Here is a 21,663-nt window from a genome sequence, read left to right as displayed (position 1 = left end):
TCTTGTAACTGTACATGTTCTGAGTACTTTTGGGTTACGAGAGGATGAAATTGTAATGTTTTATCTTGTGTAACAACACCAAAAGTATTGGTTTACAATTTGAAAACGTACATTTGTGAATATAAAATCTACATAGGAAAATAATTAGATTTATTAGAAAACAAGCATTTGAATCCGCTTCAAAAAATCCAGAAATAACAGTTTTGGGATTCATAGAGAAATTTTGTAAGACATTGCTTGAGATAAATACCAATAGGTGTGTAACATGTTCAGGAGAAGATAATGAACCTTAAGAGAGAGTATTTTTGAAAACCATGAATATGCCAGATGGAATAGCATGCGTCTATGCATGTATATCTATGATCCTATAGACAGCCAGTGACGAAATGCTATGACGTGTGACGTAATGTTGGAAGCCACGCCCATCACGCACACACTCTTCCTGTTATGAAAGTGATCACGGTAGAAGCCGCACTTTTGCTCGCTGAATTGGAAAAGTAAGGTAACAAATCAGAAATCTTATCAAACATTTACAGTGTCATCTACAGACTCGAATTAAATGTTGATTAACTTGTTCTGGCTGAGTATGCTCCGTGTTTTTTTAAAGACACATGAAAATGATTTAACGTTGTCTAACATTAATGTTTTTATTGGCCAATGATAGTCTTTATCAGTCAGATGATGAATTTATCAAGGTCATAGTAATATTGTGTCATTATTAGCACGAACAGAAAGTAACAACTCAAAAATGACATGATACACTATGCTTTGTCATTGTGCCTCTGCATTATTTTAGATCATGTGATTTTGCACTGAAGCCTTGGTTCTTTTGTAACAGTTTTGGTAATTAATGTAGTGTATAGTAGATACATTAACATAATCAAGTGGTGACCTCACAAAAAAACGATTATGGCACAAAAGTGACTAATCAAACATTGAATTGTGTTGACCCAACATTATACACCATTATTAACATGATGACATAGACTTAATAGTGAAATTTAGCATTTTTAAATGCAGAACAGGTAGAAGTGTACTTTATTCAGGAACCTCTTGTTCATGTAGTGTGGATGACGTTATTCTCCTTATCTTGCATAGTTTCGTTCATGCTTTTTGAGTATGAGTGCATGTAATGCAACCTGTCTAACTTGACAAATGAATCTGATAACTGAAAGCCTTTTTTAATGCTTATATTATTTTGCTCTATTAACTTATGCATGATTATGTCTAATTTGCACTTTATTATTTGCACATAGCAACTGTCTGTTACCCTGAGAGAAGAGAGGGATGTCCGCTCAGGAGAACCGGGTCATGGCTTTGTCCGAGTGGGAGGACAGGTGGAAGGAAGGAAAGATTGGTTTTCATAGAGCTCAAGTGCACAAGTAATCACACACTTATCACTACTGGCACTATAATCATGCATATTAAAGAGGACATATCATACTTTTCCATCTTCAGTGTGTAATGTTGCTGTTTGAGGATGAGAAAGCTCCAGTGATTCTCTATATCAGTGTCAGTGTCTCTGAACTCCTGAAACGCCTCCATTGTAGTCTTGAGTTTCTTCCGGGAACGAACACGTCACAATATTCCTCATTATAATAATTAATACGCAGAATAATTCATACGCGGGGCCTGGTTGAGGTAAGGCGGGCATACACTGTGCGATGTCTGTGCGATTTCAGCAAGGTACCTATTCACACTGAACGAGTAAATCGCATGCGATGTAAAGCCAAAGTTCAGGATTATGTGCTCACACTATACGGACCGAACGTCGAGCTGCGACTGCTCACACTATACGTGTGAAATATGTGGGATAAACCCCCGTGCTGGGTTGCGCCTTGACCATATCATCCAGAGAGATATTGTCAAAACAAGCATCAGCTATCAATATCAAGATGATTTAGCACTTCCAATTTATGTATTAAATTATTATTAGTATTATTGTATTAGGGAAGGCTAATTTTATTATTAAATTGATCTGCTATAATTAATTTGCCACGCAATAATTTCACAGCACATCACCGCAATGCGCTGTGAGGAATGCGGATACTAAAATATTACATATAAGCTTACTCCACGAGGAATAATAAAATAATAATAATCAATTATATGCCTATAATTCATTGTAATCGACCTAAATGTTTTAGACAAATTTCAATGAGGATCCTCATTGAAAATTGTCTAAAACATTTAGGTCGATTACAATGAATTATAGGCATATAATTGTATTAACAGTCTATAATGTGTCCGAACACTGCAATAATTAGTCATCAATGAAAATTAAAAACAGGTTTATTTCAAAAACATTGTTTAACAAATTAATAAAAGAGGCACGGTGCTACATCGCAGCTTGGAAGACGTGGGAAACTGGAGGTAAGCAACAGTAATTTGTAGCTAGTTTGAACTACAGAACTTAAAGAGTTCCCTCTTTTCGTTTTTTTTTCTTTCTGCAGATTGAAATGGTTAAACTCTGTTTTGGCGCAGGCGCAGTGAGGGATAAAACACTGAGTTTAGGGCAATCGGTTCGTAGCTCTGCTTCAACTGTGCGATATAGTCACGAGGAGTGACCAAAATTTCTGACATGCCAGAAATTCATCCGACCATCCGATTGCCGATCGGGAGAGGTTAATCGCCTCTCGTTTCCCCTTGTATACTGCACGAACACTGCACGACAAACGACGCACGACAAAGCTGAAAATCGGCCCGACCCGAAAAAGAGTCGCACGAGTCAGAATTCGGCTCAAAATCGGACAAAATTCGCACAGGGTATGCCCGCCTTCAGTTAGTAGTGTGTTAAACTGGCGGTTATGGTAAGGGGCGGGACATTTCCCAAACACACTCGAAGCGCTCGACCAATCACAACACACTGATCCAGCCGACCAATCAGAGCACAGTGTGCTTTTCAGGAGGAGGGGCTTCATAGAGACAGGAAGTAAACAGAGCGTTACTGACAGACTGGGAAGAGAGGAGCCGCAACAATGGAGAATATGAGGAAAATAATCAACATTCAAGCAGGAAAACCTGTTCTAGTAGAGCCTGAAAACAACATCAAGAGTGTAAAAGGGCATAATAGGTCCTAGTCTTTAATACATCTCATATAACTCCATGATTTAGATGCCATCATGTGTTGCTTACAAATAAATAATGTTCATTTTGAATTATCCATAAATGTATAAAGGAGCCATAAAATGTTATCAATGTATTGTTTTACTCTGAATCTCTCACTTTCATTTGTTTCCATCCACCTTTTTTATACTTTTTGGAAGGTTGCTGGAAAACAACTTGGACAAAGTTGCATGTGGACGAAAGGAGATTCGATTCTTCTTCCCACTGTGTGGAAAGTCTGTAGACATGAAATGGTACGAGGTCTAAAGTCTGTTTCAATAAATAATGTTATAAATCTTTCTAGCGCTCCCTAAAATATTCATATTTTTCTCTCAGGCTGGCTGATATGGGTCACACAGTTGTTGGAGTTGAAATTTCTGAAAAAGGAATTAAACAATTCTTTGAAGAACAAGATCTTGCTTATAATGAAGAAGCAGTTCCAGCTATTCCCGGAGCAAAGCTTTTCAAGGTATCTCAAGATCTCAAGTTTGTCATCCTTAGTGTTTTCCAATGATAGTTACAGGACCCATAAATCATACATCGAGTTACTATCTGCTAAAGATGCCGACCTCGATTCAAACACCCACGCGATCTTATTCCTAAATGACAGCAATTCGTCTAAATCTATTAAACCTTTGACTAGTACGATCACAGCGAACATTCAACGTTTGCGATGCCGCTGATCCAGAGAGAGCAGTTCTCATGAAACCGCTTCACGAACAGTCTTTTTCAATCACATAGGATCATTATTACAGTCTTAAAATCATTCAGATTATCACAGAAGTACTGGGAAAAAGTTTATAATTTGGATAAAAACACTTGTCTACGGTACTGATTCATCCGGTACTGAAACAAGTGAAGTCTTTATGAGTGAGTCATTAAATCGTTCATTCAAGAGATTTGTTCAAAATGCTGATTCTTCCGGTAATGAAAACAAGTCTTTATGAATGAGTCATTGAATCATTCATTCAAGAGATTCGTTAAAAACTGCTGATTCATCCGGTAATGAAAACAAGTCTTTATGAGTGAGTCATTGAATCGTTCATTCAAGAGATTTGTTCAAAAATGCTGATTCATCCGGTAATGAAAACAAGTCTTTATGAGTGAGTCATTGAATCATTCATTCAAGAGATTTGTTCAAAAATGCTGATTCATCCGGTAATGAAAACAAGTCTTTATGAGTGAGTCATTGAATCATTCATTCAAGAGATTTGTTCAAAAATGCTGATTCATCCGGTAATGAAAACAAGTGAAGTCTTTATGAGTGAGTCATTGAATCATTCATTCAAGAGATTTGTTCAAAATGCTGATTCATCCGGTAATGAAAACAAGTCTTTATGAGTGAGTCATTGAATCATTCATTCAAGAGATTTGTTCAAAAATGCTGATTCATCCGGTAATGAAAACAAGTGAAGTCTTTATGAGTGAGTCATTGAATCATTCATTCAAGAGATTTGTTCAAAAATGCTGATTCATCCGGTAATGAAAACAAGTCTTTATGAGTGAGTCATTGAATCATTCATTCAAGAGATTCTTTCAAAAATGCTGAATCATCCGGTAATGAAAACAAGTGAAGTCTTTATGAATGAGACATTGAGTCGTTCATTCAAGAGATTCGTTCAAAAATGCTGATTCATCCGGTAATGAAAACAAGTCTTTATGAGTGAGACATTGAATCATTCATTCAAAAAGATTTTTTTTTTTTAAATAACACTTTAAAAAGTACATTTGAATATGCGAGACTTCCTATTAATTTTCCTCTATAGGTAAATAACTAGAAATAATAACAAAGTGCAGTAAATGTGCTGTAAACCAGTATGTTTGTGACGAGTACAGGTAAAATTACTGGAAGCGAATGACTCAGAGAGTCTTGCACATGCAAGTTACCAAAGGCTGCTCGCACATTTAAATGAATGCGCTGTATTGTTATGATGGCTTTCCTCAGATTAATACAGACGGATGATCATACGCCGTGATGTTTCTGTGTCACGCTCTCCCAACTAATGCATTTTCCTTGTTCTCAGAGCGCAGATGGAAAGATCTCCATCTATCAGTGTGATTTATTCAACTTCTCCAGGTGCGTTTTATACTTTCTTATTTTAGATAGTAAAATGTAACTTAAAGCACATTTAAACGTCTCTCTTTGTCTCACAGTGCCGTTGCAGGAAAGTTCGGAGGGATTTGGGATCGAGGAGGACTGGTGGCCATAAACCCATGTGACAGGGAAAAGTACGTATTAAATAAATCAACATTTCACGTCCATTTATTTATTTATGGTTTAAGTGGGATTGTATTTGAATAGATCCGCTCTTTATCCCAAAGGTACGGCACTCTCATGGTTTCTTTAATGAACAATGACTGCAGATATCTGGTGGACACAGTGGAATACAATCCTGAGCTGTACAAAGGTAACGTTAGGAAAGAAACTCATTATTTTTATTCATTATAAAGCATATGTGTTTTATTTATAGTGTTTGATCTCTTCTGTCGCCACATTTGACATGCAGGTCCACCATTTTTTGTATCAGAAGAGGATTTAAAAAATATGTTTGGTGAGTTTTTGGTCATCTTACCTATTTCATTTAGATGTTTTTGTTATTTATTCTTTTATTTCTAGATCGTTTTAGCCAATAATCATTGCCGTGTCTGTCATATTTCAGGAGGATTCTGCATTATCGAACTAGTTCAGGCTATAGACAGCTTTGAGGAACGGCACAAATCATGGGGACTGGATTCACTGACGGAGAAACTCTACCTTCTCTCTCCAAAAGCCCAGTGATCAATCACTAAATCAGCTGGAGCGTGATTACGAAGTAAAGATTACCTCATGCAACAAAAAAATGCATCGGGTTAATGGAAGACAAATTGCATTTTTTTCTATTTTCATAAAAGTTACCTAAAAGTTTCATATTTGGAACGTAATGCAAATATTTTAATAAATCATTAATTCTATATTTTTCTAATATTTTGTGTTTATTTCATAACTGGATTAGTGTCTGGCTGCAGTGGAGAGTGAGTGATGTGAGTTTTGAGTTTGCCACGAGAGGGCAGTAGTTTGAGCTTTTCCTGATCAGAATCTCAGAGCTTTTTGCACACACACTTCCAGTGCACACATACTAATACAACAAGAAACATAGCAATACAAGTTTAAGAATAACATAAAAGTATAAAGACACAGTTATGTTTAGTCATCATAAACATTTAAAGATTATGAACATATTATGAATAATATTCATTAAATATTAATTGAGTATTCAAACTCAAAATGAATCTTAATTATCCGGTTATTTTATTGTATAAAAAAACTTTACTATTACTTTTTAAGGCAGGAAGAAATGCATTTTTTTCTTCCAAATATATCTAGCTCAAAGGTACTGAAATATATGTTAATAGAACGGTTAAGGGAATCAGAAAAGAAAAATTAAGGCATTATTATTATTCCATGCATGCTCGAAAATCAGTGTAAAGAAGACACTATGCTGCCTTAAAAGCCAGACTGAATTAGTATCAATGTATGCAGTTTTAATTTCTGTGTTCGTGCATTTATATGCCTCTTATAAGCAACCTAAATGCCGCCTCAGAAGCGTTACTGCTCCAAATGCTGTGTGAATTTGATTTTAGATTAGGACTCTCATTTCTAATCAACCATGTTATGATCTCTCTCTTTTTTTAAATGAAACACAAACACTTTAGTAAATAGTTAGTTTGCCCGCGCGAGCACCGCTGGCCAGATGTGCGCCTGTTTACTTTAAATATAGCTCGTGCTGAAGCGCCCCGAGTCTCTCAGCCAATCACGAGCGCCGGGGGGCGGGGTCGACTGGAATGTTGTGGATGCGAGAAAATGAACAATGTAGCCCCATAAACCGATGCTGTATCGGGGAATATCAATGCGCCTCAACACAAACCCACAGCTCGAGATGCTTGACTTGGGGATTCGGGTGCGAATGAACAGGATTTGTGGAGAAACATTGAGCGTATGCTGAAGTTCGGGGTGAGGCTCTGTCTGTCATGCACAATATAACGGCGTTGCATTGTGCATCTGCATTGCATTAATGCTTATGATTTCATGCGATTTTTAATAATAATCAATATCACGCTATTCCGGTTGAACTTCAGTGTTTGCGGCCGCGCGCACTGCATCCACCCCAAGGGCACTGCGACCATTGTTTCCTTGTCATATTTCATACACAAGGCATCGACAGCTCTCATCCACCAGCTCGCTAAAATATGAACGTGTCTGCTGGCGTTTCAGTGCTAATAATGACTACATGTGCAGTCTCATTCATCCACATGATCTGACGCGCAATTAAGGTAAGAAACCCACATTATTATCGCGGAGCAACGCCTCGTGGAGGCGATAACGCAAACAAACCAGCCTCGGGATAATTGTAGCCCGAATGGGATATTAATATTTGCTCAGATATGCTTCTGTATCATTCAAGAGTTGGAAGAGGGAGGAGGTGTGAGATTACGCGCGCGCCCGGTTGCGCGAGTCTCTCTGTAACTCAATCAGCTTGTTGAGCTGGTAAAGCGAGAAGACACGCGCTTCAGAGGCGAGTGTGTGTGTGTGTGTGTGTGTGTGAGAAAGAGAGAGACGGGGTTTGCGCTGCGGTTCAGGGCTGGTCTGTGTGACACGAGGGTGTGTGCATCCCGTAATATTCTGCTGGTGAAAACAAGCAGAGCCATTTGACAGAGAGAAGAGAGAAGGAAGCATTTCGTATCGGGAGTGATGATGATGATTATGATGATGATGATGATGATGAAGCCATAACGAGGGACCGACGTCATAATAACAGGTAACGCACTTAATCCGACCTTTGCGCGAGATTTAAAACAAGAGCGTCGCATGTAAACAAGTAGAAATGCAGCAATGGTAAATATTGATTAAGTATAAACTGCGCAGACATGACCAATATTTAGAGATTTAAATTTTTAAATGTTATAATTTGAGTGAGAATAAAATGTTGAGTAGTGTTTTATATAATATTTAAAAAGCATTATATTAAGTAAAATAATTAATGAATATAAAAATTACAAAACCGTATATTTCTTAATATAGACTAGGCTACTAATACAAAAAAATACTTTTTAAATACTTTTTAAATATTAAATGAATCATTGGGTAGTCATTAATTCTTGACAGTTTAAATTCAGTAATGTTTATGTATATATAGAAAAAAAACTACATAGGCCTTCTGCTGTTAATCCATTCTGTCATGTATGTGTAAATAATTAATATCATTAAAGTATATTACAATTAAATAAAGTGTTTATATACACACACACATATATACTTTACACTCTGATTATATTATATATATATACAACTTTTTAAATTATATATATATATATATATATATATATGTGTGTGTGTGTATAAACACTTTATTTAATTATAATATACTTTAATGATATTAATTATTTACACATACATGACAGAATGGATTAACAGCAGAAGGCCTATGTAGTTTTTTTTCTTCTTTATTTTCTTTTCTTAGTTAGTTATAGGACTGGACATAATAAGACGAAATCTATAATGAAAGCACCGTAAATACAAAACAAAGCTAATAACAAATAATCAGAGCACTGTTGAAGAGATGTAGTGTTGAAGACAGGATCAGATGTTATCGCAGGATCATCACAGCTCTTTAATTACATCCCAAGATGCCAAGAAGTGTTTAAGATTCAACAGCTCGATGAAAGCTGGGATGGGTTTGTGGAACACGAGTTTAGCTTATAAACAGATTTCTTGTTTCGTGTCGTTTTGAGTGTCATGTGACATGAACGAAGCGTCAATCCCTGCAGGGAAAATAACGTCTGGAATCTCGGCTCTTTTGACAGGCTCTCGTAACTCTATTGCATGGAGTCATATAACATAATGTATGACTTCATTTGGGCCAGAGGAAGGTAAAGAGAGGAGGAGCGTGAGTGTTTTTCAGGATGACATTTAAAGCTCATACGGTTCTGATAACCTCAGATTGTCCAGGCCTTCCCAGTTTGTCAGGATAATTAGCCCTCGTGGCGTGTGTGCGACGAGCATATTGTTTAGACATAATTAATCAAGACTGCTGGTAATTATTGTTGTTCATAAATTAACACATGAAGCAAGCAGCGGGTGTTCAAGAAGATGCAACCATCATCATACATAATAACCACCTTTTTACAGCAACCAAAACAACTTTTCAATCTGCCAATCCTGGCTCTACTGGAGAGATTAGTGCAGAACATCATGTCAGATTTTTCTTAAACATCCTCAGCTCTGAAATTACACAGACTTTAGTGATCTGGGTCTGTGTTTCCTCCAGAGCCAGTGCTGATGACCCGTCAGTCTCAGTCGACCTGTAATGACAGACTTTCAGGTTTAATTTTAACTCCGGCTCTCCCACCTCACCGCATCGTTTGTGTTTCTCCAACATCAGCTGCCGCTAACATTATTTTTACACGCTGCAATTCAGGGCAGCTGAAGCTATAAAAAAGAGAAGTCTGCCATAACCAGCAGATAATGCTAGTGGCTCTGGCCTCGTGCTGCTATAATCAAATCCAGCTTAAGCCAGGATGGAAAACTAGTAGTTAAAGATGTGGAACTAATTATTTGAACAACATCATGCAAGAGAAGCGTTTTAACAGGAGTGTTAATGAGCAAACATCTTAACACTAAATCACCTAAGACTGGAGAGACACCAACATTTCAAGACTTTCCCTTCAAATAGTGTCCTGTAATCTAATATAAATAATAAGTAAATATACTATATGTATGCAAAAAAAGTTTGGGGTTTAATCTTAAATTATTATTTATTTGGACAATTAGTGTAAAAACGGAATTTTCTATTTTAATATTTTCATGATCCTTCTGAAATCATTCTCATATGCTGATTTTGCTGCTCAAGAAACATTTCTGATTATTATCAATGTTGAAAACAGTTGTGCTGCTTCTTTTTTTTGTGGAAACTGTCATACATTTTTGATAAATACAAAATTTGATGCGTATAAAGTTCAAAGGAACATTTATTTGAAACAATTGTTTTGTAAATTTAAAATCTCGTATGTCAATTTATTGCACCGTTGATGAATAAAAATATGAATTCTGTCTTTTAAAAATACAAATGTAATGCAACTATATTTGTAATCAAATTATTGTTAATCAAAATAACAAAATAATTAAATTATAAAATATTATATTATATATTAGAATATATTAATAACAGTAACTCTGATTATGTGTGTAATATATTTTTTTAAGTCCCCATGAAATCAAATTTTAAAGTCCCCCTGTGGTGAAAATCCAGCTTTTAATGTTGTTTATGTGTCTATGTGGTGTTTTTAATCTGCTTTAAGACAAATCATGTGTAAATTCATAAGTCGACAGCATTGCTGAGTATTTTCTCCTTAAAACTGCAGTGAACCAAAGACAGTCTCAAAAACACGGTTTGAAATCGCTGGTGTTTCTGACGTCACAAACTACCTTGTAACCAATCAGATCAGTTTAGGTGAGCAGTTTACTGTAGTCTATAAGCTATTGTGTTCCAAAACAATGACAAAATTCACATTTAGAAGATATAAGCATTCAGAACTTAGTCTTCACTTCTGCAAATATGGATCAACGATGACATCACTCTGTACTTCAGCTTCTCATCAGATTTTCTGTCCAATCAAATGCTCTATAAAAACTGAAGCTCCGCCCCCTACATTATAAACAGACGCTGAAGCTGCGTCTGAAATTAATCACTTGTTCACACATTTACTATATTCTACATGGTGAATGGCACATAGTGCACTGTAAAGGTGATAGGGAACGATTCAGACAGTGTAGATATGCTCTCCATTGGGGCGAATGAAGTCTGGTTCATGTTAGTGTCACGCGAACCACCGCAGCTCCAGTCCAGAGACACGACAGCACAGAGCGAATCATATGATCGAGTCGCTAAAGACCAGAAAACATATCGGTCCATTTGAATTCTGCACAGAATGATGTTTTAAAGTGATATGGAGGAGATTAGGAGGAGAAAGGTTAGAGATTAGGAGGAAACTGCGGCTTTACGCAGAGCTGTGATACAAACTGAACGCTATTGGCTATTTCCAAAAAGGGGAGGAGCTGTTCGATATGCCCCGCCCTGTCTTCCTGTTTCAGTGGAAATTACGTCAACACATTGAATAATGCTGCGGATTTCATGGCACTCTCCAATATCCAAACTTAATAAGCAGAGACAACATTTTTGTTTATGTCGATTTCCCCAAAAAATGCAGTTTGCATAGTTTGTGTGAGAAACATGAACAGGAGTGTGTTTCCCGAAGCCAACTTGCGACCATAGTTGGTTAACGATGCTTTTGGAGACACAGCAACATCGGTTCAGCCAATAGCGTGAGTTTGGGGGCGGAACTAACTGTTTGCTTGACCAATGGCAGATAGGGGAGTGTTTGAGAACCTGTTTGACATCATTCAGAAAACACACTTCTGACCTTTCGAAGCAAAACAATATGCAGCTATAAACAGTGCAGTTGTAAGGATGACATGTTCTCCAAGCAGGATTTTTTAGCTCAGTTCTGATTTATTCGCTGTAGTGGAAGATAAGCTCCACGTCCAGCTGTCACACACTCATCATGTGAGAAACCGACACACACGGCTTGCAACTGCTCCATCACCTGCTCGCTGTCCTTCTCCACGCTCACGAACACTGCCAACCGTTGAGGACACACTAGCGTAGTTTCTCCGAGCGCAACACACTCGTTCTGGAAAAGCTGATGAAGTGTCCAGAAGACAGATCACTGAAAGTTTGGAAGACTGTGTTCACTTATTCAGCTGTTTTCTGATTGAGCAATATGCCATCGCATCTCGATCTCATTACACGCCTCCGGCCCGTTTCTGAATCCGAAACCCGCTGTGATGTACGGGACGAGTGTCGGAGACTTACAGAGAGCTGATGGATGAGGAGAATAAAGATAGGAGGAGGAAACGAGAGAGAAAGCAGTTCCTTCTGTCAGCAGACGCAGGATTGGGGAATGAGGAACAAACAGATAGTTGCATTAAAAAAATCATTTATTTGAACATCATATGAAGACAAAATGAGTTGCATAGAAGAAAATACGGCAGACGTATTTAACTGCAAAAAATACAATTTGCAATTTATTTGTGAGAGTGATTTTAATCTGCATTTTTTTCTGTCTTTCCTTGTGTTTCACTGTGTGCCGTTGTTGTTTTGTGGGGGTGAAAGTACAGCTACTTTTTGCAGCTATACGCTTCTATATGAGTTATCATTTTGACATTTCATTAAATTTTTTATGTGCCGCGGGAAGAAAGTTATTCTATTGCTGTTGTGGATCTCGGCAGAGCGACCCAAGCTTTCTCCTGGAGGTTTATTGGTCCTCGGTATAATACAAATAATAAAAAAGAATTATATTTACTGTATAATTCAATATAATTCAACATATTATATATAATTATATTATATAATTTATGGAATATTACAGGAAAATGTACATCTTTAAACTCAAATAGTTGTTGGCAACACAGCTGTTAATTATCAAGTTTGTATTTATTATGGTATTGTATATCTGCATACTGTTTGGTACCACATTACCAAGTAAATACAATACTTTTTTTAAGTTTACTTTAGCTTATTTATTGAAACTGTTATGTTTCAATAAATAATGTTTCAATAAATAAGCTAAACCCCCAAACCAACCCACCGCAACTTTTCGATTTGATAATCCGGCCCTCGAATGCTAGTTAAATAGCCCTGATATATAGGCTATATATTGATCCTGATGCAAATGAGAATCTAAACTGCAGTTCATATTCGAGATTAGTTCAAATTGGGATTTACTTCACCTGTGAGGCATAAAAAGCCAAACGAAAGGAAAGAAGGGAAATCAATGTCCTAACTAAGGGAGTCATGCATTAATAATGAGCCGCTTGTAATGGAATCCTGCGCATCTGTTTCCTGACAAATATGTGCTTGGCCTGCAGTGTTTCTGAGCAGAGCTTTACCGTGAACATCACACACACTTTCACTGCGTTTAACATTATATTCTCTACCTGTCAAGGTGAGCAATGTTGCTGGGCAATCTTGCATTAACGGAGATGAGACACGGCCCACGACCGATCTAAATTATCCAGGTAGAAATTTGTTGGGAAAGTGGGAAAGTGCCCAAGCACTAAAAGTTGCCCTGTGTATCATCACCTTCACATATTAGAAATGCATACAGGCAGAATCTCCATAAGCGTGCATGCATAACACACACAGGCCCTTTACTGTATATACTTATGAGCTGTAGATAAGTTAGCGCTTGCAGTGGTCAGACAGTGTAAAGAGAGAAATTAGAGGAATTCAGCAGAAGAGCAGCAAAAGAGCAGGTGAGAACTGAAAGCTGTCTTTGTGTGTATCCTGGCAATAGAAACCATGAGCTACTCACACACACACACACACACACACACACACACACACACACACACACACACACACACACACACACACACACGAACACACACACACAGGTAAAGCAAACAAACTAACCCAACAGAGCCTCAGTCTCGGCTCGCGCTCTCGTTCAGGTTTACTAAAGCTGCATTATTTTTCACTTCTTCATCTGGAGATGCTATCATAACCCAGCTCATGTTCACTGCAAACACTGCAGCAGTGTGTGTGTGAAAACAGCAGAACCGACTCAGACCACTAGACTAAATGCAGCAGTTTTAAATCAAGCATGGCCTCATGATAACTCTTAAAGTTATTAAATAACACCGAGTTTGTGCAGAAACTCACTGCTTTGCTTTGTTAAAGCTGTGAACTGGCCTTTTGTGTACAGAAGTGGCCAAGAGTGACGTCCGGAGGGGATTTTTGTTTTTAATGACCTGAAAAGTATGATTAAAGCCTCAAAATATGAGGAAAATTATGTATGTTCTCTCATGTGGTGTTCAAAACCCTATAACACCTGCGGTGTTCCCGGTCAAAAATGACCGGACCATAAAAAAACACGTATAAATCACTCATTATACCATATTTACACCCAATCCTGGATTCAATCTTTTTGTCACCATGTTTTCTTTCAATGGCTTCGTCTCCATGAACATGTTGACAAGAAAACCTGCCTTGCCTCATAGGTGGGGATGAAGACTAGGACAAAGTTCCATCTTTTGACCAGAATGAAACGGTAACCTCAGCTGGGCCCTCATCACTGGAAGACTGCTCCTCATCAGTTGTTTCAAGCTCCGTAGCCGATTCAGTGGTGCCTTACTCTTCAGAAACATCTTCACTGCAAGATGCATCCTGCATTTCCTCCTCCTCACTAGTTTCTGAGTCAAAAATCTGATGAATAACATCATGTGCAGAGAGCTGCTTTGCCATTGTGCTGCCACAAATGAATGAAAGCAAGGTGCTGTGAGGCATTTATATATGCCTGTGCTATCACATGATGTATATTTGTAAATATTGTCTAGTTCTGTGTGAGAACCTCACAGTTCCAAAACAAAATGTCATAATATTTTGTCTGGAAGCTGTGATGAAACAAGAACATGAAAGAAAGATTATTTTGAAGCCGGGTCACTGCAGTCACGGCCAGTTTGTGTGTGTGTGTGTGTGTGTGTGTGTGTGTGTGTGTGTGTGTGTGTGTGTGTGTGTGTGTGTGTGTGTGTGTGTGTGTGTGTGTGTGTGTGTGGTAATGTCAGATGAATAAATGTATATTAGATGCAGGTTAGGGTAGGATCTAATTTCTCTCTGTGGAAAAGAATGTGTGTAATACTCAAAAAAGTTTGTGTGTTTTAACGTGTGTGTGTCTGGGTAGGGTGTGTATAAATGTATCGATACATGCACAGGTCCAAGGGCTCGATGTTTGCAAGCACACATGCTCATATGTGTACATGAAAATAATGAACATGCTCCTGAAAACTAAATTGGTCTGTTATTTTCAGTCTCTCCCATTCACTTTCAATGGTCGGCCATTGTGACCATTTTTGACCATGCCTACTCTCAGATAAATGAGGCCCACGATTAATCAGATGCAAACAGAAATATAAAACCAGTCCTAATTGAAAGAGAACAAGTTGTCAAAAAGATTGAATCCAAGATTGGGTGAAAATATGGTATAATGAGTGATTTATAAGCTATTTTTTATAGGCCGGTCATTTTTGAACGGGAACACCACAAGTGTGACTATGTGCCATATTTTTTACAAAAAAAAGTTTCCAAACAAAATTCCTGGTGAAAATGTTAAGTTGACTAGTGTGATCAACAATAAAAAAAAAATTCAGATTTTATTTAGTATTTCCAAAATTATTCAAAAAATTAAAAGAAATTACTCAAAAAATGAAATGCCTACTCTCAAATAAAGGAGGCCTATGATTATTCAGATGCAAATCAAAATATAAACCAGTCCTAATTGAAAGAGAACTTGTTGACAAAAAGATTGAATCCAAGATTGGGTGAAAATATGGTATAATGAGTGACTTATAAGCTATTTTTTATAGGCCAGTCATTTTTGACCGGGAACACCACAAGTGTAACAAGGTAACAAAACCCCCACAAAAAAAAGAAGAAAATTTTCACACAAAAAAATTAGATTTAGTTATACCGTTTGGGAACAAAGTCACTAAGTTTCAGTCCAAAGCGATAACATTAACTAGTATTTTCGGGAAAAAGAAAATCTTCTCCGGGTCAAATTGACCCGAACACCACATGAGGGTTTTTAAATGAGGGAAGAACAAAACACTTAACTTAAGGTATTTATCTGACAAAATTATTATTACAGCTACAGGTTTTATTTTACTATGCAAAATAAATGTATTGAAAAACAACAAGCATACATTGACTGCAACATAATCAGTTATTAATATTTCATTGGTTCTCTTTTTTTGCATGTGTTGATAATTTCTTTATATGAGAGCCTTTTATAATTATATTATATCGAACAATTTGGCATGTTTCACTGCATTATCACAAATACAACAAGCACAACTACGCAATATGCTTTCAAAATCTTTAACAAATTGCATCATTTTAATGCAGTATTTCACTTTAGTATGTAATTCAGTAAAATTCCTACATTTTTACGTTTTCTTATAGTTAACTTTACATTTCTGACCCTTTTCTAATTACTTTTAACCGCCTATTGCACTGTAAAAAATTATTTTCATTATTTGTTATCTTTTGTCAGATCAATTTAGATAATTACTGTGGTTCAGATTTCATAATATTTTGAGTTTCCATTGATTTAACCAATCTCCTTCATTGCATTAACTACATTTTTTTTAATTTCAATGAACTCAACATTTTAAGGGAAACAGGTAACCTAATTTAAAGTTAAACCAACAATATTGTGTACATTTTGTCAGTTTTTAACGGATGTGTGTAGTCCATTATAAATCTCTCCTCAAGATAACGCAATATCAAAACATTTTTCATTTAAAATCCCCAAAAATCATTTTATAAAATGCTTTGTTTTTCTTTAAAATGCCACTTATTGAATTCTTTGTCATGTAATGCAATGATGCACATTTTATTGCCTTCGTTGCATGCAAATATTTACTGTACTCTACATGAGATTGTCTGATAGTCCCGTTCAGTTTTTAACCACTGCTTTTTAAAAAATGCACTGTCAGTTTTATTGGATGGATGGATGTAGCCCATATAAAAATCTCTCCTCAAAACATTTTGAACATGAATTGTTTTCCCATTTAAAATCCTCCAAAATCATTTCATAAAATGCTGTTTTTCCTTAAAATGCCACTTATTGAATACTTTGTCACGGTAATGCAATGATGCATATTTTATTGCCTTAATTGCATGCAAATATTAACTGTTCTGGTAGTCGTGTTCAGTTTTCAACCACTGCTTTTTTAAAAATGCACTATTTGTGATGCACGAAATACAGTTGAGCCAAAATTTATTCAGACTCCTTCAACATTTCTCACATTATCACAGATTATTCACTATAGTTTAGAAAATGGTAATAAAATATGACAAGAACTCAGAGTTATGAACTCAGTTGATACTTCACTGGTTTTGTCCGTCCTTCTGTTAGACTCTCACACATGAATTATGTTGAATATCTGTCAGCTGTTAAATTTAACTACACAATTAGATAATACCAGTTTAGCTCAACCAGTTACCAAGCAATGCTTCATGTTGTTCAGTCTGTGGTGTAAAAAGGTGCATTAGTTATTAAAGAAAAAACACTTCAGCAAAACATGATCAGCTCAAAGTGTCCCAATAATTTTTGGTCCCAAATCTTTATAGATTTGTACTGGTAGTCACTGTATGAAGAATATTTTGGGTATAATATGTCACAGTTTACTTTATTTTGCTATCCTCACTTACATAAATGAACTATAGTGTCCTGCACACACTAGTAAAAAAATAAATGGTCTGAATCGTTTTTGGTTTGACTGTATGTCCTTTCATACTTCACCGCGCTTCCATCCGTGATGCATTGCTCTCTCGCTAACGTTCTCATGTGTTTGACTCTGTCGTGTGTGTGTGTGTGTGTGTGTGTGTGTGTGTGTGTGTGTGTGGAAATAAACGAACAGAAGGCTGTGTACTGAAGTGTGCTCTTGATTCTCTGCAGAGGGGATTCACTGAGCCATGCAGAGAGAAGGACCACCGAGAGAGAAGACACTTCCAGCGGACGCAGGGAACACACTGTAAAACATTTTTCTGGTTTAACTTAAAAAGTAAGTAACCTGGTTGTCTTAAAATCTTAAGTTCATTGAAATAAAAAAATGTAGTTAAAGGTGCTTTGTGTAATATTTTGGAGGATCTGTTGACAAAAATGCAATATCATATACATAACGATGTTTTCAGTGGTGTATAAAGACTTACTTAATGAACCGTTATGTTTTTATTACCTTAGAATGAGCCGTTTCTGTCTACACACACCGCGGGTCCCCTTACATCGACATGTTTCTACGGTGGCCCTGAACAGACAAACGCGTTTCGTGATTATGTTGTTCTTCATGATAAGAAGCTGCTAAAGTCAGCGAATAAAACACTGACACAATGATGAACAAGTTACAATAATATTCGCAATAACATATCGTTATACTGAATAATTAAGTAAACCTAATTTCTTAATTTATCTTTGTAAAGAAACCTCATGTTTAACTGGCTACTCTCAGGACATCACTTCCTGTTGGCCACCGTAACTTCTGTTGGGTGCAATTCGCAACATCACCACTAGATGCTGCTAAAAATTACACATTGCACCTTTAAAGCAATGTAAAAACATATGTTGTCATAACTTATTGATCATATTTTTTTACAGTGAACAGAGGTTAGGCTAGAGGTTAGCATTGATGGACAGGTGGAGGTCGGAGCAATGCTGGAGCTTCGGCCCCTGTTGTCCCGCTCGTCTCGGTCCCGCTGACGATCCCGGATCAGCTCCGGCGCTCCGAGGCTGAGAGACTCATGCAGGCCCGGAAGAAGTACGTGCTTCTGGGCTTGTGCTCGTTCTGCTGGCTTCTGCTGTATTACCTACAGGACCGGCTCCTGGGTTTCCTAGCGTATAAGAGAGGAGAGGGTGTGCGACCGTGGCCCGACTGGCTAGATCGGGATCTTCTCCCGGGATTCGCCGAACACGCCGAGCTGTTAAATGACGGAGGACCGGAAGACTCGCCTCGGCAGCGACGCCAAGCGTGGACCGGGATCTACAAGGACAGTCGGTGCAGGATGGAAACATGCTTCGATTTCGCGCGATGTCAAGCTCTAAGCGCCTTTCGGGTCTATATTTATCCGCCGGAGAAGAGCGAACGAGTGTCGGAAAGCTATCGGAAAATCCTCACCTCGGTAGCGGAGTCGCGTTACTACACGTCGGATCCTCGGGAAGCGTGTCTATTCGTGTTGGGAATCGATACGCTTGACCGGGATCAGCTATCGACGCAGTTCGTTCCGAACGTAGATGAGCGGATTCGCGGATACCCGCTCTGGAACGACGGGAAGAATCACGTCATCTTTAACCTTTATTCTGGAACTTGGCCGAATTACACCGAGGATCTGGGATTTAACATGGGACAGGCTATTTTAGCAAAAGCAAGCTTGAATTCGGAGCACTTCCGACCGGGATTTGACGTCTCAATCCCGTTGTTTTCTAAAGAACACCCTCAGAAGGGCGGTGAGCGCGGATGGCTAGTGCGCAACACCGTCCCGCCACGCCGGAAGTACTTGTTGATGTTTAAAGGGAAACGTTACTTGACGGGCATCGGATCGGACACTCGTAACGCTCTGCATCACATCCACAACGGGAAGGACATCGTGTCCCTCACCACGTGTCGGCACGGGAAGGACTGGGAGAAGCACAAGGACGCGCGGTGTGACCGGGATAACCGGGAGTATGAGAGGTGAGTTTCTGGTTTCTGTGACTCAGTGTTGAACACGAGACGCTGCTATCGGTTACTGATGTAACAGAGTCAGGAGTGAATAACGCTCAACATGTATCAAGTGTTCTCTTGGGATTATGTCATACATTATACATGTGTTTAAACCAAGCGGCAACCTTCCCGTCTCTCTCTTCAATCCAACACTGAAGTGACTTAAACTGCAGTTCATCGACTGGCCACTAGAGACCGGCTGCAGAAGAGACTCAATCCCATATACCCCCATGTTAAAATGCCCAACTTTACAGAAGAAAAAAACATGTTTACAGCCTGGTGCAAAACATGGTTTTGGTCTATATAGCTAATCTTACCCTTCATGACGACTGTGAGGGAGGTGATTTTTTTTTTACAAATCATCCATTTAAATTATATTAAGCCTTAAAGTTCTCCATAAATAACGGCGTGGCGACTTGAGTGACAGGTGGATTTCCGCTGATGTCACTACTAGCCGTTTGTCTGCTGTCTGTTAGCATCACGTCACCTCAGCTAATCCGCCTCGCTGCACATGTTCGTTTATTCGGGAGTGACGCACGGCCAAGATGGCGAAGGCCGGCTCCGCCCACTTTGGGCTTCAAAAATGCTCTTCAGGAACACTACCATATTTTTTTAGTCTATAGTTTCAAGAGACTTTGACTCAACATTTCTCATTCACGAAACATGAGCGGAATGAATGCGCTTTCTCTAAGCCCCGCCCCCCTTGCTTACTGCTGCTAGCTTTACAGAACATCAAATATGAATGAATATTTCCATAGCTGTCAGTAAAATGTGATCATAAATTATTGGATATTATTCCTACATTGACTGAAATGAAGTGTGATACTGAAAATGTACTTAAGTCTCAAGATGCATTTAAAGAAGAAAATACTAGGAACTTTTTGTCACCATCATTTTATCGTATTTTTGGATACTTTCTAAGAAAATGCATTTAAACTTCCTCTTGGCTTGACAAAGCTTTTTATTCTTCTGAGACAAAATTTTGTCAGTATCTCCAGCAGGCTAAATCATGCTAGCAACGTGCTAAAACATGATAGCAACAGGTTAACAATTGGTAAGCCGTGATAGCAAAATGCAAAATAATGCTAGTAATGTGCTAAATCATGCTAGCAATATGTTAATTCATGCTAGCAATTTGTTAAGCCATGTTAGTAATGTGCTAAAACATGCTAGCAACATGTTAAAACATATTAGCAATGTGTTAAAACATGTTAGTAAAGCGTTAAACAGGCTAGCAATTGGTAAGACATGTAAACAACATGCTAATTCATGCTAACAATGTATTAAAAATGCCAGCAAAATGTTAAATAATGTTTGCCATTTGCTAAGACATGCTAACAACATGATACAACTTGCTAGGAAGCTTTTAAAACATTGAAACTTTCAGACAAGGCTTTGTCTAAGCCACAAGTCCCGACAAACTTGCTATGGCAGGATTGGTCAGTGACATTTGAAGGCGGGGCTTAGCTAAGATCAGTTTACACTGCTCGTGTAAACCAAAAGCTTCAACTTTAATTATTCTCAGAGGACTAGAAATAAAATGATGCTTGAGTACAGTCCTATCTCAGCTGTTCTGTGAGTCAAACCACACATTTCTAAATTGTTTTGTAACGCACACATGACCCAACGGAGTTAAACAGATTTTTGATGGAGAAGAAATATGTGAAAGGAAGGGAGGAACTACCTCAGAGAATGTGTGTGAAATAAAGCGCTAGTCTTAAAGGAGCATAACGAATAAACGTCTCGAACTGTTGAATGGCGTCGGGCTTGTTTGCTCTTGTTTGTGGTGGATGAATGTGTTGACTTGTTCCACTCGACAGGTTTTAGGGAAAAAACGTAGCCAAACTTTTAGCAGTATACCAGTGTTCGGTCCATGTGAAGTCAAGCATTCATGAAAAACTTTATTTCTACTGGAATGAACATGGCGGTTTGCATCGTGGAGGTCGAAGCAGGAAAAGTGTGCTTTATATTCTCTGGCAGGGAGGATTGTGGCATGAGTTTCATGATGACATTTTAGCAAGAAAATTCAACCCCAAAATGTTTTACACATGACATAATATGTAGTATCGTCTAATTGTATAACTTGATAATTTAGTAGCTTGACTAAATACTGTAGCAGGAAAAGGATGACATGAACACATTTCATATCATTTATTTTATTTTATTTATTTTATAAATAACTGCCAAATGTTTTATTATTATTT

At 37.8% G+C, this 21,663-nt stretch overlaps 1 protein-coding gene and 1 pseudogene across 6 annotated transcripts; both read left to right on the top strand.

Annotated features, from left to right (window-relative positions):
• Window positions 1-385: 385 nt before the first annotated feature.
• Window positions 386-6,057, top strand: LOC143702194 (putative thiopurine S-methyltransferase). Of its 2 annotated transcripts, none has more exons than XM_077195719.1 (9): window positions 386-497; window positions 1,257-1,382; window positions 3,267-3,359; window positions 3,442-3,574; window positions 5,130-5,182; window positions 5,260-5,334; window positions 5,428-5,513; window positions 5,613-5,657; window positions 5,766-6,057. In XM_077195719.1, the coding sequence occupies exons 2-9, from the start codon at window positions 1,288-1,290 to the stop codon at window positions 5,882-5,884; spliced, it is 699 nt and encodes a 232-aa protein (XP_077051834.1). In that variant the 5' UTR covers window positions 386-497; window positions 1,257-1,287; the 3' UTR covers window positions 5,885-6,057. The 2 variants fall into 2 exon arrangements, with proteins under 2 accessions (XP_077051834.1, XP_077051833.1); XM_077195718.1 differs by having other exon boundaries at window positions 399-502.
• Window positions 6,058-6,898: 841 nt separating this feature from the next.
• LOC143702207 (exostosin-1c pseudogene) lies at window positions 6,899-21,298 on the top strand (annotated as a pseudogene). 4 transcript variants are annotated; one of them, XR_013190406.1, is made up of 4 exons: window positions 7,596-7,901; window positions 14,204-14,475; window positions 17,662-17,767; window positions 18,358-21,298. The product of XR_013190406.1 is annotated as an exostosin-1c pseudogene, transcript variant X2 (transcript). The 4 variants fall into 4 exon arrangements; XR_013190408.1 differs by lacking the exons at window positions 7,596-7,901; window positions 14,204-14,475 and adding an exon at window positions 6,899-7,416; XR_013190407.1 differs by lacking the exons at window positions 7,596-7,901; window positions 14,204-14,475 and adding an exon at window positions 6,949-7,096.
• The last annotated feature ends 365 nt before the right edge of the window (window positions 21,299-21,663 follow it).

This window comes from Siphateles boraxobius, unplaced genomic scaffold, assembly GCF_051911475.1.
Source record: "Siphateles boraxobius isolate OS27281-9 unplaced genomic scaffold, OSU_SipBor_1 35, whole genome shotgun sequence".
NCBI classification, from domain to species: domain Eukaryota; kingdom Metazoa; phylum Chordata; class Actinopteri; order Cypriniformes; family Leuciscidae; genus Siphateles; species Siphateles boraxobius.
The sequence above is the reverse complement of the archived record's forward strand: the minus strand, read 5'-3'. Positions and strand labels throughout refer to the sequence as shown.